Raw genomic sequence first — 27,683 nt, 5'->3', positions numbered from 1 at the left:
CTAGTTACGTGATAACCTTCATACTGTACTTTCAAACATTTTCGGCAATCATAATTTATTAGAAAAACACCGTTTGTCATTTGTCTCAAAGTTTGACTAAATAAAAATCCACTCCTGTCAAATGGATACACATACAGGTCTCCTATCTGCCGTTTCCATTACACATGCCGCAATGTTTATTTAGCGACATTGACCCATATGTATTCGACAAAAACAATGGAAACCTGCCTAATGACCTCCACACAAAAAAAATCCTAACTTAGTGGGTTTATTTTCGCCTCTTCCTCTCTGATCATTTTGTAGAGTTCAGAAGACTGCGGTGGCTGCAGTAACTCGTGATAAAACCGGAAGAGGAAACGTAGCGTTTTACAGTCCGGCCACGTTGATCTTTCCATCTCGTCCCAGTTTCACTGCTCGTTCGCTGCCTTCTAATCCGCCTATTTAAATGCCACCGTAGCAACGACGGTGATTGACAGCTGGACATACCCACTTGGGGACCTCACTATCTTTCGCGGTCGTGTAAACCAACCAATAGCTTTCTCCTGACTTCACAGAGCATTTATATTGGTCCAGCGATTACTATTTTAACCAATGATGTTTTAACCAGAGGACGCGCCACTAGAAACCTTCTGACGTCACCCGGTGCTTTCCCTTGTGGTGGCCGTGACGGCGCATGCGTAGACTCTACCTTGATTTTGACGGATAGGCGCTTGTCCAATCAGGTTCAGTGTTTGGGGGGGGCCGGTCCGGACCACGGAAATGTTTTTTGAGCGACAAAGGTTTCGTGCAATCGGGTTCTGCTTAGTACACGACTTGTGCAGATTGATGGTACAGGTGTGCAATCGGCTTTCTATGCTTGTCATTTTCTCTTTTAGTTGCCACTTGTCTGTCCTATTGCTGTGTGGAGACGGGGAGGGAGCAGCGTTACTAAGGCCAGTCTTGTGTCAGGTATAAGGGAATAACAGTATGGTGCCTTAACGGTGGTTTGTTTACCTAGCGAAGGAAATGACTTCGAAGAAAGAACAACTCTTATCTACATTTACTTGTACAAAACCTACTCTGCTATTTTTTTATTTTTACTCTGGGCTTGGCATGTAAATAGTCTATGTACTGATGTGCCATTGTTACAAATGGAAAGGGAGTTTCACTTTGGGAACGTGAGCATATCCCTAGTGCTCATGTTGTTTTTGAGGGCTCTGACTGGGACGTCTCCAACTCTAAGCTTTACCTCCGGGAGAGAGCCTCAAACCGCAGCCGCTCTGGGGTCACACAGAGCCGGGGAAGATGGAAACGAAGGGGTGTTGGTGGAACGGGGCTTGGAAAGTATCGGCGGTCCTCTTCCGGGTGTTATCGGAGACGTGACCGTGGAGGATCATGATGATGAGAGCGGGGCGACCGGGAACGGAGAGGAGTCGTACGGAGAAAGTGACGGAAACATCAGACCGAAACGGTGAGAACCATGTTTAGTACTTAACAACTTATAGCGGTTTGTGGTGAGACCACTGCAACTGGCAAACTGTTGAAACCACAATGATTTCCCAACGAGGTGGTTCATCAACTCAGACAGTTATTGTCTTGTTCTGTTGCAATGGTCGCCTGCTCCCAGTTTGAGAGGAGGGGGAGACAATTGGTGCGCAAACAATGTAACTAAACAGTTCTTTACTCCCAAGTTTATTTTTCTTTCTTTCTGTTGGATGTAATAGCTACGAACTCGTTCTCAGTAATCTTTGGTACATTGTTCTCTTAATAGTGATCACTCATAACGTTTATGTGGCAAATGTATTTGAAAATGAAGTGATTTGTTGCTTTGCATCTGCTGATTCTGCTGAGTGCAGCAACAGAGCGAGAGCTGTCATCAAACCCAAAGTGTCACACGCTCCGTTATTCTCCAAACCTCTTCCATCATTAAAGTGCATCTGGCTGGCACCCTGACAAACCACTGGGCAATAACTGGTTGAATCATGTTGTTTCTACGTAATTTCAATCCCTCCAAATCTATGTGAGGACTTTGAATCAACGTGGAAAACTAATTGGATTTACAAAAAGGGCATTTTGTATTGTTTTCACCCCAAAACATTGTTTACCTCTTTTTCTCCCCAATGTCGTGGTATCCAATTGGTAGTTACAGTCTTGTCCCATCGCTGCAACTCCCGTACAGACTCAGGAGAGGTGAAGGTCAAGAGCCATGCCTCCTCTGAAACACGACCCTGCCAAGGCGCACTGCTTCTTGACACACTGCTCGCTTAACCCGGAAACCAGCCGCACCAAAAACACCTTCCAGCTGGTGACCGAAGTCAGCTAGCCGGCGCCCGGCCGCCACGTGTCGCTAGAGTGCGATGGGACAAGGAAATCCTGGCCGGCCAAACCCTCCCTTAACCTGAAACGACGCTGGGCCAATTGTGCGCCGCCTCTTGGGTCTCCCAATCATGTGACACAGCCTGGGATCGAACCCGGGTCTGTAGTGATGCCTTAGACCGCTGCGCCACTCGGGAGTTTTCACCCAACTTTTAACCTCAATCCAATGACATAGTGAAATGTTTTGTTGAATGCACGTTAGTTGACAACACAACCCAAATGTAAATCCAAACTAGACATTGAACTGACATCTGCCCAGTGGGAAGCGACAGTCACTTTACAGAATGGACTGTTCTTTGGTTAATGTATAGCTTGAACCAGTATCTGGGCAGAGGAGAGGATATCATGAGATCTCATCTATACACAGTTAGCTACAATACATTGTCCCATTAGGGCGGCGCACAATTGGCCCAGCCTCGTACATATTAGGGAGGGTTTGGCCGCAGTAGGTCGTCATTGTGAATTAAGAATTCGTTCTTAACTGAGAAATAAATAAAAGAACACTTGCAGTGCTGTCAAATTTTTATGTCAAAATACCTTTGTTAGATTACTCACTAAATATGGAGTTTCGCTGGGCAATAAATCATTTACTGCCCTTACATCCAGTATTTACTACCAAAAAACATCTAAATAAAAATGTACATGTCCACTAGGTCAATAACAATATATATATATACAGTGCCTTGCGAAAGTATTCGGCCCCCTTGAACTTTGCGACCTTTTGCCACATTTCAGGCTTCAAACATAAAGATATAAAACTGTATTTTTTTGTGAAGAATCAACGACTAGTGGGACACAATCATGAAGAGGAACGACATTTATTGGATATTTCAAACTTTTTTAACAAATCAAAAACTGAAAAATTGGGTGTGCAAAATTATTCAGCCCCTTTACTTTCAGGGCAGCAAACTCTCTCCAGAAGTTCAGTGAGGATCTCTGAATGATCCAATGTTGACCTAAATGACTAATGATGATAAATACAATCCACCTGTGTGTAATCAAGTCTCCGTATAAATGCACCTGCACTGTGATAGTCTCAGAGGTCCGTTAAAAGCGCAGAGAGCATCATGAAGAACAAGGAACACACCAGGCAGGTCCGAGATACTGTTGTGAAGAAGTTTAAAGCCGGATTTGGATACAAAAAGATTTCCCAAGCTTTAAACATCCCAAGGAGCACTGTGCAAGCGATAATATTGAAATGGAAGGAGTATCAGACCACTGCAAATCTACCAAGACCTGGCCGTCCCTCTAAACTTTCAGCTCATACAAGGAGAAGACTGATCAGAGATGCAGCCAAGAGGCCCATGATCACTCTGGATGAACTGCAGAGATCTACAGCTGAGGTGGGAGACTCTGTCCATAGGACAACAATCAGTCGTATATTGCACAAATCTGGCCTTTATGGAAAAGTGTCAAGAAGAAAGCCATTTCTTAAAGATATCCATAAAAAGTGTTGTTTAAAGTTTGCCACAAGCCACCTGGGAGACACACCAAACATGTGGAAGAAGGTGCTCAAAACTTCAAAACTATAAAATGACACATATGGAATCATGTAGTAACCCAAAAAAGTGTTAAACAAATCAAAATATATTTTATATTTGAGATTCTTCAAAGTAGCCTTGATGACAGGTTTTGCACTCTTGGTATTCTCTCAACCAGCTTCATGAGATAGTCACCTGGAATGCATTTCAATTAACAGGTGTGCCTTGTTAAAAGTTAATATGTGGAATTTCTTTCCTTCTTAATTTGTTTGAGCCAATCAGAACACTCTTGGCATATATATATATATATATATATATATATATATATATATATATATATATACACTGAGTGTATGCATTAGGAACAGCTGCTCTTTCCATGACATAGACTGACCAGGTGAATCCAGGTGAAAGCTTTGATCCCATATTGATGTCACTTGTTAAAGCCACATCAATCAGTGTAGATGAAAGGGGAGCAGACAGGTTAAAGAAGGACTTTTAAGCCTTGAGACAAATGAGACATGGATTGTGTATGTGTGTGCCATTCAGAGGGTGAATGGGCAAGACAGAATATTTAAGTGCCTTTGAACGGGGTATGGTAGTAGGTGCCAGGAGCACCGGTTTGAGTGTGTGAATAACTGCAACACTGCTGGGTTTTTCACACTCAACAGTTTCCTGTGTGTATCAAGAATGGTCCACACCCAAAGGACATCCAGCCAACTTGACAAAACTGCGGGAAGCATTGGAGTCAACATGGGCCAGCATCCTATTGGAACACTTTCGACACCTTGTAGAGTCCATGACCCAATGAATTGAAGCTGTTCTGAGGGCAAAAGGGGGTTTCACCTCAATATTAGGAAGGTGTTCCTAATGTTTTGTGCACTCAGTGTCTAATCTGGACTCTGACATTTCTATTTTAATTTGGGGATTATGTGCCTATTGTTTTGTATTGTTTTCTAGGTACATCTACAAATCTGTGTGCATCCTAAAGAACACAGTTGATAGGCTATACACCCTAAAGAACACAGTTGATAGGCTACACACCCTAAAGAACACAGTTGATAGGCTACACACCCTAAAGAACACAGTTGATAGGCTACACACCCTAAAGAACACAGTTGATAGTCTACACACCCTAAAGAACACAGTTGATAGGCTACACACCCTAAAGAACACAGTTGATAGGCTACACACCCTAAAGAACACAGTTGATAGGCTACACACCCTAAAGAACACAGTTGATAGGCTACACACCCTAAAGAACACAGTTGATAGGCTACACACCCTAAAGAACACAGTTGATAGGCTACACACCCTAAAGAACACAGTTGATAGGCTACACACCCTAAAGAACACAGTTGATAGGCTACACACCCTAAAGAACACAGTTGATAGGCTACACACCCTAAAGAACACAGTTGATAGGCTATACACCCTAAAGAACACAGTTGATAGGCTATACACCCTAAAGAACACAGTTGATAGGCTATACACCCTAAAGAACACAGTTGATAGCCTGTGTGGACTGAACCTACTGTAGACGCTGAGTGGACTGAACCTACTGTAGACGCTGAGTGGACTGAACCTACTGTAGATGTTGAGTGGACTAAACCTACTGTGGACTAAACCTACGGTAGACGCTGAGTGGACTGAACCTACTGTAGATGCTGAGTGGACTGAACCTACTGTAGATGCTGAGTGGACTGAACCTACTGTAGATGCTGAGTGGACTGAACCTACTGTAGATGCTGAGTGGACTGAACCTACTGTAGATGCTGAGTGGACTGAACCTACTGTAGACGCTGAGTGGACTGAACCTACTGTAGACGCTGAGTGGACTGAACCTACTGTAGATGCTGAGTGGACTAAACCTACTTGGGACTAAATCTACTGTAGACGCTGAGTGGACTGAACCTACTGTAGACGCTGAGTGGACTGAACCTACTGTAGACGCTGAGTGGACTGAACCTACTGTAGACGCTGAGTGGACTGAACCTACTGTAGACGCTGAGTGGACTGAACCTACTGTAGATGCTGAGTGGACTAAACCTACTGTGGACTGAACCTACTGTAGATGCTGAGTGGACTGAACCTACTGTAGATGCTGAGTGGACTGAACGTACTGTAGACGCTGAGTGGACTGAACGTACTGTAGACGCTGAGTGGACTGAACGTACTGTAGACGCTGAGTGGACTGAACGTACTGTAGACGCTGAGTGGACTGAACGTACTGTAGACGCTGAGTGGACTGAACGTACTGTAGACGCTGAGTGGACTGAACGTACTGTAGACGCTGAGTGGACTGAACCTACTGTAGACGCTGAGTGGACTGAACCTACTGTAGACGCTGAGTGGACTGAACCTACTGTAGATGCTGAGTGGACTAAACCTACTGTGGACTAAACCTACTGTAGACGCTGAGTGGACTGAACCTACTGTAGACGCTGAGTGGACTGAACCTACTGTAGACGCTGAGTGGACTGAACCTACTGTAGACGCTGAGTGGACTGAACCTACTGTAGACGCTGAGTGGACTGAACCTACTGTAGACGCTGAGTGGACTGAACCTACTGTAGACGCTGAGTGGACTAAACCTACTGTGGACTGAACCTACTGTAGATGCTGAGTGGACTAAACCTACTGTGGACTGAACCTACTGTAGATGCTGAGTGGACTGAACCTACTGTAGATGCTGAGTGGACTGAACCTACTGTAGATGCTGAGTGGACTGAACGTACTGTAGACGCTGAGTGGACTAAACCTACTGTGGACTGAACCTACTGTAGATGCTGAGTGGACTGAACCTACTGTAGACGCTGAGTGGACTGAACCTACTGTGGACTAAACCTACTGTAGACGCTGAGTGGACTGAACCTACTGTAGACGCTGAGTGGACTGAACCTACTGTAGACGCTGAGTGGACTGAACCTACTGTAGACGCTGAGTGGACTGAACCTACTGTAGACGCTGAGTGGACTGAACCACTGTGGAATAAACCTACTGTAGACGCTGAGTGGACTGAACCTACTGTAGATGCTGAGTGGACTAAACCTACTGTGGACTGAACCTACTGTAGACGCTGAGTGGACTGAACCTACTGTAGACGCTGAGTGGACTGAACCTACTGTAGACGCTGAGTGGACTGAACCTACTGTAGACGCTGAGTGGACTGAACCTACTGTAGACGCTGAGTGGACTGAACCTACTGTAGACGCTGAGTGGACTGAACCTACTGTAGACGCTGAGTTGACTGAACCTACTGTAGACGCTGAGTTGACTGAACCTACTGTAGACGCTGAGTGGACTGAACCTACTGTGGACTAAACCTACTGTAGACGCTGAGTGGACTGAACCTACTGTAGACGCTGAGTGGACTAAACCTACTGTGGACTGAACCTACTGTAGACGCTGAGTGGACTGAACCTACTGTAGACGCTGAGTGGACTGAACCTACTGTAGACGCTGAGTGGACTGAACCTACTGTAGACGCTGAGTGGACTGAACCTACTGTAGACGCTGAGTGGACTGAACCTACTGTAGACGCTGAGTGGACTGAACCTACTGTAGACGCTGAGTGGACTGAACCTACTGTAGACGCTGAGTGGACTGAACCTACTGTAGACGCTGAGTGGACTGAACCTACTGTAGACGCTGAGTGGACTGAACCTACTGTGGACTAAACCTACTGTAGACGCTGAGTGGACTGAACCTACTGTAGATGCTGAGTGGACTAAACCTACTGTGGACTGAACCTACTGTAGACGCTGAGTGGACTGAACCTACTGTAGACGCTGAGTGGACTGAACCTACTGTAGACGCTGAGTGGACTGAACCTACTGTAGACGCTGAGTGGACTGAACCTACTGTAGACGCTGAACGGACTGAACCTACTGTAGACGCTGAGTGGACTGAACCTACTGTAGACGCTGAGTGGACTGAACCTACTGTAGAAGCTGAGTGGACTGAACCTACTGTAGACGCTGAGTGGACTGAACCTACTGTAGACGCTGAGTGGACTGAACCTACTGTGGACTAAACCTACTGTAGATGCTGAGTGGACTGAACCTACTGTAGATGCTCAGTGGACTAAACCTACTGTGGACTGAACCTACTGTAGACGCTGAGTGGACTGACCTACTGTAGACGCTGAGTGGATTGAACGTACTGTAGACGCTGAGTGGACTAAACCTACTGTGGACTGAACCTACTGTAGACGCTGAGTGGACTAAACCTACTGTGGACTGAACCTACTGTAGACGCTGAGTGGACTGAAACTACTGTAGACGCTGAGTGGACTGAACCCGCTGTAGACGCTGAGTGGACTGAACCCGCTGTAGACGCTGAGTGGACTGAACCCGCTGTAGACGCTGAGTGGACTGAACCCGCTGGAGACGCTGAGTGGACTGAACCCGCTGTAGACGCTGAGTGGACTGAACCCGCTGTAGACGCTGAGTGGACTGAACCCGCTGTAGACGCTGAGTGGACTGAACCCGCTGTAGACGCTGAGTGGACTGAACCTGCTGTAGACGCTGAGTGGACTGAACGTACTGTAGAGGCTGAGTGGACTGAACGTACTGTGGACTGAACCTACTGTAGACGCTGAGTGGACTGAACCCGCTGTAGACGCTGAGTGGACTGAACCCGCTGTAGACGCTGAGTGGACTGAACGTACTGTAGAGGCTGAGTGGACTGAACGTACTGTAGAGGCTGAGTGGACTGAACGTACTGTAGACGCTGAGTGGACTGAACGTACTGTAGACGCTGAGTGGACTGAACGTACTGTAGACGCTGAGTGGACTGAACGTACTGTAGACGCTTAGTGGACTGAATGTACTGTAGACGCTGAGTGGACTGAACGTACTGTAGACGCTGAGTGGACTGAACGTACTGTGGACTGAACCTACTGTAGACGCTGAGTGGACTGAACCTACTGTAGACGCTGAGTGGACTGAACCTACTGTAGACGCTGAGTGGACTGAACCTACTGTAGACGCTGAGTGGACTGAACCTACTGTAGACGCTGAGTGGACTGAACCTACTGTAGACGCTGAGTGGACTGAATGTACTGTGGACTGAACCTACTGTAGACGCTGAGTGGACTAAACCTACTGTAGAAACTGAGTGGACTAAACCTACTGTGGAGTAAACCTACTGTAGACGCTGAGTGGACTGACGCTGAGTGGACTGAACCCGCTGTAGACGCTGAGTGGACTGAACCCGCTGTAGACGCTGAGTGGACTGAACCCGCTGTAGACGCTGAGTGGACTGAACCCGCTGTAGACGCTGAGTGGACTGAAACCGCTGTAGACGCTGAGTGGACTGAACCCGCTGTAGACGCTGAGTGGACTGAACCCGCTGTAGACGCTGAGTGGACTGAACGCGCTGTAGACGCTGAGTGGACTGAACCTGCTGTAGACGCTGAGTGGACTGAACCTACTGTAGACGCTGAGTGGACTGAACCTACTGTAGACGCTGAGTGGACTGAACCTACTGTAGACGCTGAGTGGACTAAATCTACTTTAGATGTTGAGTGGACTAAACCTACTGTGGACTGAACCTACTGTAGACGCTGAGTGGACTGAACCTACTGTGGACTGACCCTACTGTTGACGCTGAGTGGACTGAACCTACTGTAGACGCTGAGTGGACTGAACCTACTGTAGACGCTGAGTGGACTGAACCTACTGTAGACGCTGAGTGGACTGAACCTACTGTAGATGCTGAGTGGACTGAACCTACTGTAGACGCTGAGTGGACTGAACCTACTGTAGACGCTGAGTGGACTGAACCTACTGTAGACGCTGAGTGGACTGAACCCACTGTAGACGCTGAGTGGACTGAACCCACTGTAGACGCTGAGTGGACTGAACCCACTGTAGACGCTGAGTGGACTGAACCCACTGTAGACGCTGAGTGGACTGAACCCACTGTAGACGCTGAGTGGACTGAACCCACTGTAGACGCTGAGTGGACTGAACCCACTGTAGACGCTGAGTGGACTGAACCTACTGTAGACGCTGAGTGGACTAAATCTACTTTAGATGTTGAGTGGACTAAACCTACTGTGGACTGAACCTACTGTAGACGCTGAGTGGACTGAACCTACTGTGGACTAACCCTACTGTAGACGCTGAGTGGACTGAACCTACTGTAGACGCTGAGTGGACTGAACCTACTGTAGACGCTGAGTGGACTGAACCTACTGTAGACGCTGAGTGGACTGAACCTACTGTAGACGCTGAGTGGACTGAACCTACTGTAGATGCTGAGTGGACTAAACCTACTGTGGACTAAACCTACTGTAGACGCTGAGTGGACTGAACCTACTGTAGACGCTGAGTGGACTGAACCTACTGTAGACGCTGAGTGGACTGAACCTACTGTAGACGCTGAGTGGACTGAACCTACTGTAGACGCTGAGTGGACTGAACCTACTGTAGACGCTGGGTGGACTGAACGTACTGTAGACGCTGAGTGGACTGAACCTACTGTAGACGCTGAGTGGACTGAACCTACTGTAGACGCTGAGTGGACTGAACCTACTGTAGACGCTGAGTGGACTGAACCTACTGTAGACGCTGAGTGGACTGAACCTACTGTAGACGCTGAGTGGACTGAACCTACTGTAGACGCTGAGTGGACTGAACCTACTGTAGACGCTGAGTGGACTGAACCTACTGTAGACGCTGAGTGGACTGAACCTACTGTAGACGCTGAGTGGACTGAACCTACTGTGGAATAAACCTACTGTAGACGCTGAGTGGACTGAACCTACTGTAGATGCTGAGTGGACTAAACCTACTGTAGACGCTGAGTGGACTGAACCTACTGTAGACGCTGAGTGGACTGAACCTACTGTGGACTAAACCTACTGTAGACGCTGAGTGGACTGAACCTACTGTAGATGCTGAGTGGACTAAACCTACTGTGGACTGAACCTACTGTAGACGCTGAGTGGACTGAACCTACTGTAGACGCTGAGTGGACTGAACCTACTGTAGACGCTGAGTGGACTGAACCTACTGTAGACACTGAGTGGACTGAACCTACTGTAGACGCTGAACGGACTGAACCTACTGTAGACGCTGAGTGGACTGAACCTACTGTAGACGCTGAGTGGACTGAACCTACTGTAGACGCTGAGTGGACTGAACCTACTGTAGACGCTGAGTGGACTGAACCTACTGTAGACGCTGAGTGGACTGAACCTACTGTGGACTAAACCTACTGTAGATGCTGAGTGGACTGAACCTACTGTAGATGCTCAGTGGACTAAACCTACTGTGGACTGAACCTACTGTATACGCTGAGTGGACTGACCTACTGTAGACGCTGAGTGGATTGAACGTACTGTAGACGCTGAGTGGACTAAACCTACTGTGGACTGAACCTACTGTAGACGCTGAGTGGACTAAACCTACTGTGGACTGAACCTACTGTAGACGCTGAGTGGACTGAACCTACTGTAGACGCTGAGTGGACTGAACCCGCTGTAGACGCTGAGTGGACTGAACCCGCTGTAGACGCTGAGTGGACTGAACCCGCTGTAGACGCTGAGTGGACTGAACCCGCTGGAGACGCTGAGTGGACTGAACCCGCTGTAGACGCTGAGTGGACTGAACCCGCTGTAGACGCTGAGTGGACTGAACCCGCTGTAGACGCTGAGTGGACTGAACCTGCTGTAGACGCTGAGTGGACTGAACGTACTGTAGAGGCTGAGTGGACTGAACGTACTGTGGACTGAACCTACTGTAGACGCTGAGTGGACTGAACCCGCTGTAGACGCTGAGTGGACTGAACCCGCTGTAGACGCTGAGTGGACTGAACGTACTGTAGAGGCTGAGTGGACTGAACGTACTGTAGACGCTGAGTGGACTGAACGTACTGTAGACGCTGAGTGGACTGAACGTACTGTAGACGCTGAGTGGACTGAACGTACTGTAGACGCTTAGTGGACTGAATGTACTGTAGACGCTGAGTGGACTGAACGTACTGTGGACTGAACCTACTGTAGACGCTGAGTGGACTGAACCTACTGTAGACGCTGAGTGGACTGAACCTACTGTAGACGCTGAGTGGACTGAACCTACTGTAGACGCTGAGTGGACTGAACCTACTGTAGACGCTGAGTGGACTGAACCTACTGTAGACGCTGAGTGGACTGAACGTACTGTAGACGCTGAGTTGACTGAATGTACTGTGGACTGAACCTACTGTAGACGCTGAGTGGACTAAACCTACTGTAGAAACTGAGTGGACTAAACCTACTGTGGAGTAAACCTACTGTAGACGCTGAGTGGACTGAACCCGCTGTAGACGCTGAGTGGACTGAACCCGCTGTAGACGCTGAGTGGACTGAACCCGCTGTAGACGCTGAGTGGACTGAACCCGCTGTAGACGCTGAGTGGACTGAACCCGCTGTAGACGCTGAGTGGACTGAACCCGCTGTAGACGCTGAGTGGACTGAACCCGCTGTAGACGCTGAGTGGACTGAACGCGCTGTAGACGCTGAGTGGACTGAACGCGCTGTAGACGCTGAGTGGACTGAACCTGCTGTAGACGCTGAGTGGACTGAACCTACTGTAGACGCTGAGTGGACTGAACCTACTGTAGACGCTGAGTGGACTGAACCTACTGTAGACGCTGAGTGGACTAAATCTACTTTAGATGTTGAGTGGACTAAACCTACTGTGGACTGAACCTACTGTAGACGCTGAGTGGACTGAACCTACTGTGGACTGACCCTACTGTTGACGCTGAGTGGACTGAACCTACTGTAGACGCTGAGTGGACTGAACCTACTGTAGACGCTGAGTGGACTGAACCTACTGTAGACGCTGAGTGGACTGAACCTACTGTAGACGCTGAGTGGACTGAACCTACTGTAGACGCTGAGTGGACTGAACCTACTGTAGACGCTGAGTGGACTGAACCTACTGTAGACGCTGGGTGGACTGAACGTACTGTAGACGCTGAGTGGACTAAATCTACTTTAGATGTTGAGTGGACTAAACCTACTGTGGACTGAACCTACTGTAGACGCTGAGTGGACTGAACCTACTGTAGACGCTGAGTGGACTGAACCCACTGTAGACGCTGAGTGGACTGAACGCGCTGTAGACGCTGAGTGGACTGAACCTGCTGTAGACCCTGAGTGGACTGAACCTACTGTAGACGCTGAGTGGACTGAACCTACTGTAGACGCTGAGTGGACTAAATCTACTTTAGATGTTGAGTGGACTAAACCTACTGTGGACTGAACCTACTGTAGACGCTGAGTGGACTGAACCTACTGTAGACGCTGAGTGGACTGAACCCACTGTAGACGCTGAGTGGACTGAACCCACTGTAGACGCTGAGTGGACTGAACCCACTGTAGACGCTGAGTGGACTGAACCCACTGTAGACGCTGAGTGGACTGAACCCACTGTAGACGCTGAGTGGACTGAACCCACTGTAGACGCTGAGTGGACTGAACCTACTGTAGACGCTGAGTGGACTAAATCTACTTTAGATGTTGAGTGGACTAAACCTACTGTGGACTGAACCTACTGTAGACGCTGAGTGGACTGAACCTACTGTGGACTTACCCTACTGTAGACGCTGAGTGGACTGAACCTACTGTAGACGCTGAGTGGACTGAACCTACTGTAGACGCTGAGTGGACTGAACCTACTGTAGACGCTGAGTGGACTGAACCTACTGTAGACGCTGAGTGGACTGAACCTACTGTAGACGCTGAGTGGACTGAACCTACTGTAGACGCTGAGTGGACTGAACCTACTGTAGACGCTGAGTGGACTGAACCTACTGTAGACGCTGAGTGGACTGAACCTACTGTAGACGCTGAGTGGACTGAACCTACTGTAGACGCTGGGTGGACTGAACGTACTGTAGACGCTGAGTGGACTAAATCTACTTTAGATGTTGAGTGGACTAAACCTACTGTGGACTGAACCTACTGTAGACGCTGAGTGGACTGAACCTACTGTAGACGCTGAGTGGACTGAACCTACTGTAGACGCTGAGTGGACTGAACCCACTGTAGACGCTGAGTGGACTGAACCCACTGTAGACGCTGAGTGGACTGAACCCACTGTAGACGCTGAGTGGACTGAACCCACTGTAGACGCTGAACGGACTGAACCTACTGTAGACGCTGAGTGGACTGAACCTACTGTAGACGCTGAGTGGACTGAACCTACTGTAGACGCTGGGTGGACTGAACGTACTGTAGACGCTGAGTGGACTAAATCTACTTTAGATGTTGAGTGGACTAAACCTACTGTGGACTGAACCTACTGTAGACACTGAGTGGACTGAACCTACTGTAGACGCTGAGTGGACTGAACCCACTGTAGACGCTGAGTGGACTGAACCCACTGTAGACGCTGAGTGGACTGAACCCACTGTAGACGCTGAGTGAACCCACTGTAGACGCTGAGTGGACTGAACCCACTGTAGACGCTGAGTGAACCCACTGTAGACGCTGAGTGAACCCACTGTAGACGCTGAGTGGACTGAACCCACTGTAGACGCTGAGTGGACTGAACCCACTGTAGACGCTGAGTGGACTGAACCCACTGTAGACGCTGATTGGACTGAACCTACTGTAGACGCTGAGTGAACCCACTGTAGACGCTGAGTGGACTGAACCCACTGTAGACGCTGAGTGAACCCACTGTAGACGCTGAGTGAACCCACTGTAGACGCTGAGTGGACTGAACCCACTGTAGACGCTGAGTGGACTGAACCCACTGTAGACGCTGAGTGGACTGAACCCACTGTAGACGCTGAGTGAACCCACTGAAGACGCTGAGTGAACCCACTGTAGACGCTGAGTGGACTGAACCCACTGTAGACGCTGTGTGGACTGAACCTACTGTAGTGGACTGTATTTTACCCCTTTTTTCTCCCCAATTTCGACCTTCTCTCTTCACTGCTACTCCCCAACGGGCTGGGGAGGAAAAGGTCGAAACATGACCCGCCAAATCGCGCCTCTTAACACCCACCCACTTAACCCGGAAGCCAGCCACACCAATGATGTCGGAGGAAACCAAGTTAAACTGACGACCGAGGTCAGCCTGCAGGCACCCGGCCCGCCAGAGCATGATGAGCCAAGTAAAGCCCCCCTGGCCAAACCCTCCCCTCACCCGGACAAACCCTCCCCTCACCCGGCCAAACCCTCCCCTCACCCGGACAAACCCTCCCCTCACCCGGACAAACCCTCCCCTCACCCGGACAAACCCTCCCCTCACCCGGACAAACCCTCCCCTCACCCGGACAAACCCTCCCCTCACCCGGACAAACCCTCCCCTCACCCGGCCAAACCCTCCCCTCACCCGGACAAACCCTCCCCTCACCCGGACAAACCCTCCCCTCACCCGGACAACGCTGGGCAAAACCCTCCCCTCACCCGGCCAAACCCTCCCCTCACCCGGCCAAACCCTCCCCTCACCCGGACAAACCCTCCCCTCACCCGGACAAACCCTCCCCTCACCCGGACAACGCTGGGCAAAACCCTCCCCTAACCCGGACGACTCTGGGCCAAACCCTCCCCTAACCCGGACGATGCTGGGCCAAACCCTCCCCTAACCCGGACGACTCTGGGCCAAACCCTCCCCTAACCCGGACGACGCTGGGCCAATTGTGCACCGTCCTATGGGACTCCCGATCAGGGCCGGTTGTGACAGTTGGGATCGAACCTGGTTCTGTAGTGACGCCTCTAGCACTGAGATGCAGGGCCTTAGACCGCTGCGCCACTTGGGAGGCCTCACAAATCCACATTCTAATGAAGAGGACCATCGCTCTCTCCCAATAAGATTTGTTGGTGCATGAAACCAGTGAATCTAGATAAGCCTAAATGTACGCACAAGGATGTTGCATAAAGCTGATTCATTACACCTCAAGTCCACATTCTAAGGTGTGGGCTAGGCTGTATAGTCATACTGGACCGGCTATATAAGCAGTTTGACTTGCTAGTAGGTCTACCTGGCAACTGTAGGTCAAACACACCGTGTGGACAGGAGAGACCGTTGTGGTAGCAAAAGGCCCTTTTGTAGAAACGTCCTGACAGAATCAGTCTGGCTGGGAGGATTGTTGTTTTTCATTCTCCTTTTTTAATATTTGTATTGTCTGATATCTCTTTGCTCTTGAAGTCTCTTTCACAGGCTGTCCTAAGTAGGACCCTATTCCCTATATAGTGCCATTTGGGACCTACACTGTTCTGTCTATCAGATCTATAAATAGCGTCAGCCCTCTATGGCGATCTCACTATGATCTGCAGTTTCTGGGCAGCTTACAGTTCTCAGAAGACTGAGAAAAGAAAGTCACCTCACTGGGCTGTGTTGCCATAGTTAAGGGGGTTGACTAGACTGGGCTGTGTTGCCATAGTTAAGGGGGTTGATTAGACTGGGCTGTGTTGCCATAGTTAAGGGGGTTGATTAGACTGGGCTGTGTTGCCATAGACTGGGCTGTGTTGTCATAGTTAAGGGGGTTGACTAGACTGGGCTGTGTTGCCATAGTTAAGGGGGTTGATTAGACTGGGCTGTGTTGCCATAGACTGGGCTGTGTTGTCATAGTTAAGGGGGTTGACTAGACTGGGCTGTGTTGCCATAGTTAAGGGGGTTGATTAGACTGGGCTGTGTTGCCATAGACTGGGCTGTGTTGCCATAGTTAAGGGGGTTGATTAGACTGGGCTGTGTTGCCATAGTTAAGGGGATTGACTAGACTGGGCTGTGTTGTCATAGTTAAGGCGGTTGACTAGACTGGGCTGTGTTGCCATAGTTAAGGGGGTTGATTAGACTGGGCTGTGTTGCCATAGTTAAGGGGGTTGATTAGACTGGGCTGTGTTGCCATAGACTGGGCTGTGTTGCCATAGACTGGGCTGTGTTGCCATAGTTAAGGGGGTTGATTAGACTGGGCTGTGTTGCCATAGTTAAGGGGGTTGATTAGACTGGGCTGTGTTGCCATAGTTAAGTTCAAACCACTTTGAAAGTTTGCTGTTTACATCTGAACATTGAGCTGTTTTAGAGCTGTGGTGGTAGGATGACCCTGCTCCATAGGACTGTCAGGAGGTGTTGTTTTAGAGCTGTGGTGGTAGGATGACCCTGCTCCATAGGACTGTCAGGAGGTGTTGTTTTAGAGCTGTGGTGGTAGGATGACCCTGCTCCATAGGACTGTCAGGAGGTGTTGTTTTAGAGTTGTGGTGGTAGGATGACCCTGCTCCATAGGACTGTCAGGAGGTGTTGGTTTAGAGGAACTCTGAGCCGCTGCCAGTAGCTGGCCGGCTCCTACAGCTTACTGCTTAGCAACAGCCAATCAGCCGGTCTGAGTTGGGGAAACTTGTTGGCCAATTACGTCGAAGGACGGGGATAGTGCTTGAGTTGAGGATGAACAGTAGGCAAGTGAAGGGGTTTGAGGGGAGAGGGGAGGGGGTTTGAGAGGAGGGGAGGGGGTTTGAGAGGAGGGGAGGGGGTTTGAGAGGAGGGGAGGAGGTTTGAGAGGAGAGGAGGAGAGAGGGGAGGAGGTTTGAGAGGAGAGGGGGTTTGAGAGGGGAGGGGGTTGAGGAGAGAGGGGAGGAGAGGAGGAGAGGGAGAGCTGGTTTAAGAGAAGATTGGGAGGAGAAGAGTGGGAAGGAGGTTTGGGAGCAGAGGGGGTAAGGAGTTGAGGAGGGGAGATTTCATGTCATTGTTTTCTTTGTCTCACTAGATTGTTCTGTAACCGGGGAAATTGTTCTGTAACCGGGGAAATTGTTCTGTAACCGGGGAAATAGTTCTGTAACCGGGGAAATGGTTCTGTATCCGGGACGATTGTTGGTGTATAAATACAACTTCTGACCAAAATGAAGGTCCTGTCATTGAGTAAATGTGTGGCTCGCTGTCTTCTCTCTCCCAACTCCTCCGTGAGGAGGCTCGCTGTCTTCTCTCTCCCAACTCCTCCGCGAGGAGGCTCGCTGTCTTCTCTCTCCCAACTCCTCCGTGAGGAGGCTCGCTGTCTTCTCTCTCCCAACTCCTCCGTGAGGAGGCTCGCTGTCTTCTCTCTCCCAACTCCTCCGCGAGGAGGCTCGCTGTCTTCTCTCTCCCAACTCCTCCGTGAGGAGGCTCGCTTTCTTCTCTCTCCCAACTCCTCTGCGAGGAGGCTCGCTGTCTTCTCTCTCCCAACTCCTCTGTGAGGAGGCTTGCTGTCTTCTCTCTCCCAACTCCTCCACGATGAGGCTTCTCTTAAGAAATAGTAGCATACTCAGCTGAGGAGAAGTTGAGAAGTTGTAACTAAATTGTCATCTATAGTCATTGAATAGTTGTTTTCAGTAGTTTAGTTGTCAAGTTTATACTGTAACACATGAAGTAGCAGTCCTTGACATGGTTCTAAAACACACCCTAAAACAGACTGTTCTAGTCGAACTATCACACCCTAAAACAGACTGTTCCAGTAGAACCATCACACCCTAAAACAGACTGTTCTAGTCGAACTATCACACCCTAAAACAGACTGTTCCAGTAGAACCATCACACCCTAAAACAGACTGTTCTAGTAGAACCATCACACCCTAAAACAGACTGTTCCAGTAGAACCATCACACCCTAAACAGACTGTTCCAGTAGAACCATCACACCCTAAACAGACTGTTCCAGTAGAACCATCACGCCCTAAACAGACTGTTCCAGTAGAACCATCACGCCCTAAACAGACTGTTCCAGTAGAACCACCACGCCCTAAACAGACTGTTCCAGTAGAACCATCACACCCTAAACAGACTGTTCCAGTAGAACCATCACGCCCTAAACAGACTGTTCCAGTAGAACCACCACGCCCTAAACAGACTGTTCCAGTAGAACCATCACACCCTAAAACAGACTACTCCAGTTGAACTAGTGCCAGTAATATCCTTATAACAGGTTGGACTGATGAATAATTCATGATCAATGACGGTGTTATTAAACTCTGCTGTTGAAGTACATTATTTCATTAATATATTAGTCGCTGTGGACCCATCCTGCACCACTGCAGTATTGGGTGGGGTAGAGGGGAAAGGTGGGGTAGGGGGAAAGGTGGGGTAGGCGATGGATGGAGGGAGGGAGGTAGACAACAGGAGGGAGGGAAACAGAGAGAGGGAGGGAGGTAGACAGTCGTTAGGACCATGATGCCATGTTGTTCTGTACATCGCTCCTCACTGCTTAGCAACAACCAATCAGCACCACAGACCAAGACCAGGTACTGACCAATCAGTGGGCTGGAGCATGGTGCTACAGAGTTTGGATTTCACCACATGTGAGGAGAGTAGTGGAGAGAGGACAGGGGAGGAGAGAGATGAGGAGAGGAGAGAGATGGAGAGAGGACAGGAGATGAGAGTGATGGAGAGAAGAGAAGAGAGGAGAGTGATGGAGAGGACAGGGGAGGAGAGTGATGGAGAGGACAGGGGAGGAGAGTGATGGAGAGGACAGGGAAGGAGAGTGATGGAGAGGACAGGGGAGGAGAGTGATGGAGAGAGGACAGGAGAGGAGTTCTCTCCTATCCTCTCTCGATCCCGCAGGTCAAGAAGCCGAATGTGGAGGTTCTGGGCTGGCGTGGTTACACGTGGTCTGTGGTTGTGAGGCCGGTTGGACGTTCTACCAAATTATCTAAAACAACTTTGAAGGTGGCTTATGGTAGAGAAATGAACATTATATTATCTGGCAACAGATCCAGTGAACATTCCTGCAGTCAGCATGACAATTGCACACTCCCTCAAAACTTGAGACATCTGTGGTATTGTGTTGTGTGACAAAACTGCACATTTTAGAGTGGCCTTTTATTGCCCCCCCGCACAAGGTGCACCTGTGTAATGATAATGCTGTTTACTCGGCAGGTAGCCTAGTGGTTAGAGCGTTGGGCCAGTAACTAAAAGGTTGCTAGATCAAATCCCCGTTCTGCCCCTGAACAGGCAGTTAACCCACTGTTCCTAGGCCGTCATTGTAAATAAGAATTTGTTCTTTAATAACTGACTTGCCTAGTTAAATAAAGGTGAAATACATCAGCTTCTTGATATGCCACACCTGTCAGGTGGATGGATTATTTTTTGAAGCTGAAATGCTCACTAACAGGGATATAAACACATTTGTGCAAAACATTATAGAGAAATTAGCTTTTTGTGTGTATGGAACATTTCTGGGGTCTTTTATTTCAGCTCATGAACATGGGACCAATTTTATATATTTGTTCAGTGTAGTTTTAGTGGAGCTCTTTTTTTCTGCATTCTCTCTCTCTCTCTGTCTATCTGTCTGTCTGTCTGTCTGTCTGTCTGTCTGTCTGTCTGTCTGTCTCTCTCTCTCTCTCTCTCTCTCTCTCTCTCTCTCTCTCTCTCTGTCTCTCTCTCTGTCTCTCTCTCTGTCTCTCTCTCTGTCTCTCTCTCTGTCTCTCTCTATGTCTCTGTCTCTCTGTCTCTCTCTCTGTCTCTCTCTCTGTCTCTCTCTATGTCTCTCTCTCTCTCTCTATGTCTCTCTCTATGTCTCTCTCTGTCTCTCTCTATGTCTCTCTCTCTCTCTCTCTCTCTCTATGTCTCTCTCTCTCTATGTCTCTCTCTCTCTCTCTCTCTCTCTCTATGTCTCTCTCTCTATGTCTCTCTCTGTCTCTCTCTATGTCTCTGTCTCTCTCTGCAGCCATAACTTTCTCCAGGTGCTCCCCATGTTGCTATATTTTCATTGTGCAGGGCGCGGCTCTCCTCTTCTGCTGTCTGTCTGGTCGGGGAGGGCAGAGGAGGGAATGGAGCAGAACAGCAACACACCAGCATGTAACCAGGGCTACTTGCTGTTGCATGGTTACAACCAGACACTCTCTCTCATTTGCTCAGAACCTGAAGAGGTGCTCCTTGATTGGCTAAGTGAGGAGCGGAGTTGTGGTGTGATTGGTTGTGGCTGGAGGCAGGCTGCTGTGATTGGTCTAGATGAATGATAGGGGCTCCTTGGAGACTGTGCCAGTGTAAACATCCTGGGTACTATTCTTCAATGGAGCTGAAGACTGTTCAGCCCTAGCTCTCATGAACTGCTCTCTCTGCGTTCCTGTTAAACAGCGAGCCCTAGCTCTCATGAACTGCTCTCTCTGCGTTCCTGTTAAACAGCGAGCCCTAGCTCTCATGAACTGCTCTCTCTGCGTTCCTGTTAAACAGCGAGCCCTAGCTCTCATGAACTGCTCTCTCTGCGTTCCTGTTAAACAGCGAGCCCTAGCTCTCATGAAGTGCTCTCTCTGCGTTCCTGTTAAACAGCGAGCCCTAGCTCTCATGAACTGCTCTCTCTGTTTGTGTCTCTGTTTACCAGCTCTGGTCTGTCTGTGTGGACACTTGACGTCTCTCTGAGGACCTCTGTTCTGTGTTTCTGTGGAGAGGAGCGTGGCTAATTGGCTGTGTTGGCACAGACGGCACTATTGTGAAACTTGGGAAATAGTACTGAGAGGGGCAGTTCTCATTCAATACTGTATGTAGTGACCAATATTATTAGTTCCTCCTGACGTTGTGTCCCCCCCCCACGGGCCCTAGTCAAAGGGGCAGTTCTCATTCAGGGGCAGTTCTCATTCAATACTGTATGTAGTGACCAATATTATTAGTTCATCCTGACGTTGTGCCCCCCCCACGGGCCCTAGTCAAAGGGGCAGTTCTCATTCAATACTGTATGTAGTGACCAATATTATTAGTTCATCCTGACGTTGTGCCCCCCCCACGGGCCCTAGTCAAAGGGGCAGTTCTCATTCAATACTGTATGTAGTGACCAATATTATTAGTTCATCCTGACATCAGGCCCTAGTCAAAGGGGCAGTAGGTAGGCTAGCTGTTAAGAGCATTGGGCCAGTATTGGGCCAGTAGTGGCGCAGCGGTCTAAGGCACTGCATATCAGTGCTAGATGCGTCACTACAGACCCTGGTTCGATTCCAGGCTGTATCACAACCGGCCGTGAATGGAAGTCCCATAGGGACGTCGTTAGGGTTTGGCCGTTCGTAGGCCGTCATTGTAAATAATAGTTCCTAACTGACTTGCCTAGTTAAATAAAGGTTCAATAAAATAAATACAAATTTAAAAAAGTAACAGAAAGTTTGCTGGTTCAAATCCCAGAGCCGACAAGGTGAAAAAACCTATTGATGTGCCTTTGAGCAAGACTCTTTACCCTGATTGCTCCTGTATAAGAGCGTCTGCTAAATGACTTCCATGTAAATATCACCAGTAGGTCACTATATAGGGACATTTGGGACACGGTCTTCTTCCATCTTATTGTGCCATTGATGATGCTTTCAGAGCGGTTGCCCTTGGATACCCCAAAGTGTTAATGAATTGGAGCGCTGCTCACCAGTGGATCGTAGGGGCTGTGGAGCCAGCCCCTACAATAAGTTCAACTACCACTACCACATGCTCACATGTCAGCCAACCATGCATATGTGGGCTTCTTCTTCTCTGTTCTATATTCTGTGTCTAAGGGGGGCGTGGCCTGCACAGTCACCCCGTCCAGCTTCCTGTGTCTCAGAATGCCTACTGCTTAGCAACAACCAATCAGCCTAATATTTTTGGCAGCGTTGTGCAGCCAATCGTGCACGTGAAAGCAAGCTTGTTTGGTGCTGGAGCGTTATGATTGGCTGAGAGGAAAGCGGTTGATCTGCTGCTCTAGACAGCGTGGTGGTGGTATAAATGAAAACAGATTGTGAGAGTTGATTAAAAAGAAAACATGTGTTAGCCTAATTATGTAAAGCAGTCCTGTGTCAGCTTTGTGGATAATAATGTTGTCTTATCAGCACCAGATTGGTTCAATGTACATGTTCAAGGGGAATCACTGTATGCTGTTGAAAAATGTCAACAGTGTGCTGAGTGGATAGGGCTGTTTCCTACGGTTAAATGTCTCCTCTCCTAGCTGTCTGTAGAGCAGGCGTTTGTATACAAATATATATAAATAAAGCAGATCAATAAGAACGGCCACTGGACAGTTGTCCGGGAGAAGAAACAAATCCCATTTATGAAATAAATATTTTTAGCCTATTAATTAATAACACCCCAATGGATGGAAATACATTTGACCATGCTTATTGGTCTATAGGTAATTTGCATAATTTAGTGGAATTAAATTGCGTGTGTAGTTTCCTTAGTCATTAAGACTCTTATTGATCACACGTCACAGGATATACAGCCTAGTTTGAGTGGTTAATCTGTCAGACTGCTACTGCTCCTGCTGCTGAGAGAGAGCTGCCTCTACGGCTCTTCTTGCTGAGAGAGAGCTGCCTCTACGGCTCCTGCTGCTGAGAGAGAGCTGGCTCTACGGCTCCTGCTGCTGAGAGAGAGCTGCTGCTACGTCTCCTGCAGAGAGAGAGCTGCTGCTACGGCTCCTCCTGCTGACAGAGAGCTGCTGCTACGGCTCCTCCTGCTGACAGAGAGCTGCTGCTACGGCTCCTCCTGCTGACAGAGAGCTGCTGCTACGGCTCCTGCTGACAGAGAGCTGCTGCTACGGCTCCTGCTGACAGAGAGCTGCTGCTACGGCTCCTGCTGACAGAGAGCTGCTGCTACGGCTCCTGCTGAGAGAGAGCTGCCTCTACGGCTCTTCCTGCTGAGAGAGAGCTGACGCTACGGCTCCTGCTGCTGAGAGAGCTGCTGCTACCGCTCCTGCTGCTGAGAGAGAGCTGGCTCTACGGCTCTTCCTGCTGAGAGAGAGCTCACGCTACCGCTCCTGCTGCTGAGAAAGCTGCTGCTACCGCTCCTGCTGCTGAGAGAGCTGCTGCTACCGCTCCTGCTGCTGAGAGAGCTGCTGCCTTTACGGCTCCTGCTGAGAGAGAGCTGCCTCTACGGCTCCTCCTGCTGAGAGAGAGCTGCTGCTACGGCTCCTGCTGCTGAGAGAGAGCTGCCTCTACAGCTCCTCCTGCTGAGAGAGAGCTGCCTCTACGGCTCCTCCTGCTGAGAGAGAGCTGCCTCTACGGCTCCTCCTGCTGAGAGAGAGCTGCTGCTACGGCTCCTGCTGCTGACAGAGAGCTGCTGCTACGGCTCCTCCAATCATTGCGCAACAATTCTAAATGCAATCTTATATTTAAAACCATTTTGATGGTCACGATTTTATAAATAGCTACTATTTTTATTTCTCAACTGGTTATTGAAGCTTGTTCCCCATTAGCCTTTCAAGTGCTTAGCCTGCCTACCGTTGCCTATCAGCACGGCAAACACCACTTTGAAATGAGCTGAAGGCAGTATGCATTTTGAAAACGTATGCTTAATTGGTTGAAATCTTAATATGTTACTTCATATTATGAGGCATGTCTTAACTTGCTTCAAAGTTGCAAAGCCAAAATTAATTTCTAGAAACGCGGTGGCAATTATTTTATAAAGACTTGCCCTTGAAACCATTTGCTTTTTTCTCTCATTTTCTATTGGTTTTTTAACTTTCTTTCATTGTCCAGCAGCCAAAGGCACAATCCTAGTCATATTAGCAACCCATGCTAGTTGTTGATAATCCTAGTCATATTAGCAACCCTAGCTAGTTGTTGATAATCCTAATCATATTAGCAACCCTAGCTAGTTGTTGATAATTCTAGTCATATTAGCATCTCTTGCTAGTTGTTGATAATCCTAGTCATATTAGCATCTCTTGCTAGTTGATGATAATCCTAGTCATATTAGCATCTCTTGCTAGTTGTTGATAATTCTAGTCATATTAGCATCTCTTGCTAGTTGATGATAATCCTAGTCATATTAGCATCGCTTGCTAGTTGTTGATAATCCTAGTCATATTAGCATCTCTTGCTAGTTGATGATAATCCTAGTCATATTAGCATCTCATGCTAGTTGATGATAATCCTAGTCATATCAGCATCCCATGCTAGTTGTTGATAATCCTAGTCATATTAGCATCTCTTGCTAGTTAATGATAATCCTAGTCATATCAGCATCCCATGCTAGTTGTTGATAATCCTAGTCATATTAGCATCTCTTGCTAGTTGATGATAATCCTAGTCATATTAGCATCTCTTGCTAGTTGATGATAATCCTTGTCATATTATCATGCCATGCTAGTTGATAATAATCCTAGTCATATTAGCAACCCATGCTAGTTGATGATAATCCTAGTCATATTAGCATCTCTTGCTAGTTGATGATAATCCTAGTCATATTAGCATCTCATGCTAGTTGATGATAATCCTAGTCATATCAGCATCCCATGCTAGTTGTTCCATCTTTCAATTTCTAATGGATATTGTCATCTGTCACATGAGACCGCTACCATGTGCCGTGTGCTTTTTATAACTGCGTTGTCCTGCTAATTGCATTATGGAACTAACATGTTTAAGCTGAACTTTCTGATCTGTTGCATCAGCCTCAATGCTTTTTAAAAGTTATTTTATTGTACTGGTTGTATGAATTTGGGATCTATCGTCTTGTTTGGAATAGGCTATTTCTTAGGTGAACTTTTCTACCATGGTGGGATGGTAATTGACACAGGCTAGTGATGTTGCTGTTCTTTCCTCATCTTGTCGGCTGAGGAAAAGTAAATGTGGACAGTGATTCTAACATCTTCATAGTGCTCATCATAATTCAGTCAGAAGGACGGACGCCGTTGCATCCTCGACTTGGATGTTCTGTTATTCTGAGCACCGTGGGTGGACGCCCTAATCAGGTTATTCTGAGCACCGTGGGTGGACGCCCTAATCAGGTTATTCTGAGCACGTGGGTGGACGCCCTAATCAGGTTACTCTGAGCACCGTGGGTGGATGCCCTAATCAGGTTATTCTGAGCACAGTGGGTGGACGCCCTAATCAGGTTATTCTGAGCACCGTGGGTGGATGCCCTAATCAGGTTATTCAGAGCACCGTGGGTGGACGCCCTAATCAGGTTATTCTGAGCACCGTGGGTGGATGCCCTAATCAGGTTATTCTGAGCACAGTGGGTGGACGCCCTAATCAGGTTATTCTGAGCACAGTGGGTGGACGCCCTAATCAGGTTATTCTGAGCACCGTGGGTGGACGCCCTAATCAGGTTACACACCCAATGCATATTTTTTTCAAATGTCCGTTAAATGAAAATGCTGCCGGTCAAATGTCTTGTACCACATTTTAATGAACTAATGAAACCCTGCTGTAGAGTACCAGAAGTAGACCAGGGAACTAATGAAACCCTGCTGTAGAGTACCAGAAGTAGACCAGGGAACTAATGAAACCCTGCTGTAGAGTACCAGAAGTAGACCAGGGAACTAATGAAACCCTGCTGTAGAGTACCAGAAGTAGACCAGGGAACTAATGAAACCCTGCTGTAGAGTACCAGAAGTAGACCAGGGAACTAATGAAACCCTGCTGTAGAAGTACCAGGGAACTAAGAAAGTAGACCAGGGAACTAATGAAACCCTGCTGTAGAGTACCAGAAGTAGACCAGGGAACTAATGAAACCCTGCTGTAGAGTACCAGAAGTAGACCAGGGAACTAATGAAACCCTGCTGTAGAGTACCAGAAGTAGACCAGGGAACTAATGAAACCCTGCTGTAGAGTACCAGAAGTAGACCAGGGAACTAATGAAACCCTGCTGTAGAGTACCAGAAGTAGACCAGGGAACTAATGAAACCCTGCTGTAGAGTACCAGAAGTAGACCAGGGAACTAATGAAACCCTGCTGTAGAGTACCAGAAGTAGACCAGGGAACTAATGAAACCCTGCTGTAGAGTACCAGAAGTAGACCAGGGAACTAATGAAACCCTGCTGTAGAGTACCAGAAGTAGACCAGGGAACTAATGAAACCCTGCTGTAGAGTACCAGAAGTAGACCAGGGAACTAATGAAACCCTGCTGTAGAGTACCAGAAGTAGACCAGGGAACTAATGAAACCCTGCTGTAGAGTACCAGAAGTAGACCAGGGAACTAATGAAACCCTGCTGTAGAGTACCAGAAGTAGACCAGGGAACTAATGAAACCCTGCTGTAGAGTACCAGAAGTAGACCAGGGAACTACTGAAACCCTGCTGTAGAGTACCAGAAGTAGACCAGGGAACTAATGAAACCCTGCTGTAGAGTACCAGAAGTAGACCAGGGAACTAATGAAACCCTGCTGTAGAGTACCAGAAGTAGACCAGGGAACTAATGAAACCCTGCTGTAGAGTACCAGAAGTAGACCAGGGAACTAATGAAACCCTGGGAACTAATGAAACCCTGCTGTAGAGTACCTAATGAAAGAAGTAGAGTACCAGAAGTAGACCAGGGAACTAATGAAACCCTGCTACCAGAAGTAGAGTGAAACCCTGCCCAGAAGTAGACCAGGGAACTAATGAAACCCTGCTGTAGAGTACCAGAAGTAGACCAGGGAACTAATGAAACCCTGCTGTAGAGTACCAGAAGTAGACCAGGGAACTAATGAAACCCTGCTGTAGAGTACCAGAAGTAGACCAGGGAACTAATGAAACCCTGCTGTAGAGTACCAGAAGTAGACCAGGGAACTAATGAAACCCTGCTGTAGAGTACCAGAAGTAGACCAGGGAACTAATGAAACCCTGCTGTAGAGTACCAGAAGTAGACCAGGGAACTAATGAAACCCTGCTGTGTATTTTAAACAGACAGCCTTACCCAGAGAGGGTGCACTGGTCTAGCTGCAGGCTACTCTTCATGCTATAGGTTTTCGTGTGTGTGTGTGTGTGTGTGTGTGTGTGTGTGGTAAGGGAGGGCTGTATCTGCAGAGACCCATTGACTCACACTTATCTGACTTATAGGTGGATAAATCCCCTGCTCCGCTGATCTAATAGGTGGATAAATCCCCTGCTCCGCTGATCTAATAGGTGGGATAAGCCCCTGCTCCGCTGATCTAATAGGTGGATAAATCCCCTGCTCCGCTGATCTAATAGGTGGGATAAGCCCCTGCTCCGCTGATCTAATAGGTGG

At 48.3% G+C, this 27,683-nt stretch overlaps 1 protein-coding gene across 1 annotated transcript in view; it reads left to right on the top strand.

The window, feature by feature from the left end:
- The first annotated feature begins 914 nt into the window (after nt 1-914).
- LOC139383666 (eukaryotic translation initiation factor 2-alpha kinase 3) overlaps nt 915-27,683 on the top strand; it is a 56,959-nt gene continuing 30,190 nt past the window's right edge. The window contains exon 1 of the mRNA XM_071128201.1: nt 915-1,450. Coding sequence (XP_070984302.1) covers nt 1,131-1,450 — 320 coding nt within the window. The 5' untranslated portion in view covers nt 915-1,130. The remainder of the gene's footprint in view (nt 1,451-27,683) is intronic.

This window comes from Oncorhynchus clarkii, chromosome 25, assembly GCF_045791955.1.
Source record: "Oncorhynchus clarkii lewisi isolate Uvic-CL-2024 chromosome 25, UVic_Ocla_1.0, whole genome shotgun sequence".
NCBI classification, from domain to species: domain Eukaryota; kingdom Metazoa; phylum Chordata; class Actinopteri; order Salmoniformes; family Salmonidae; genus Oncorhynchus; species Oncorhynchus clarkii.
The sequence above is the reverse complement of the archived record's forward strand: the minus strand, read 5'-3'. Positions and strand labels throughout refer to the sequence as shown.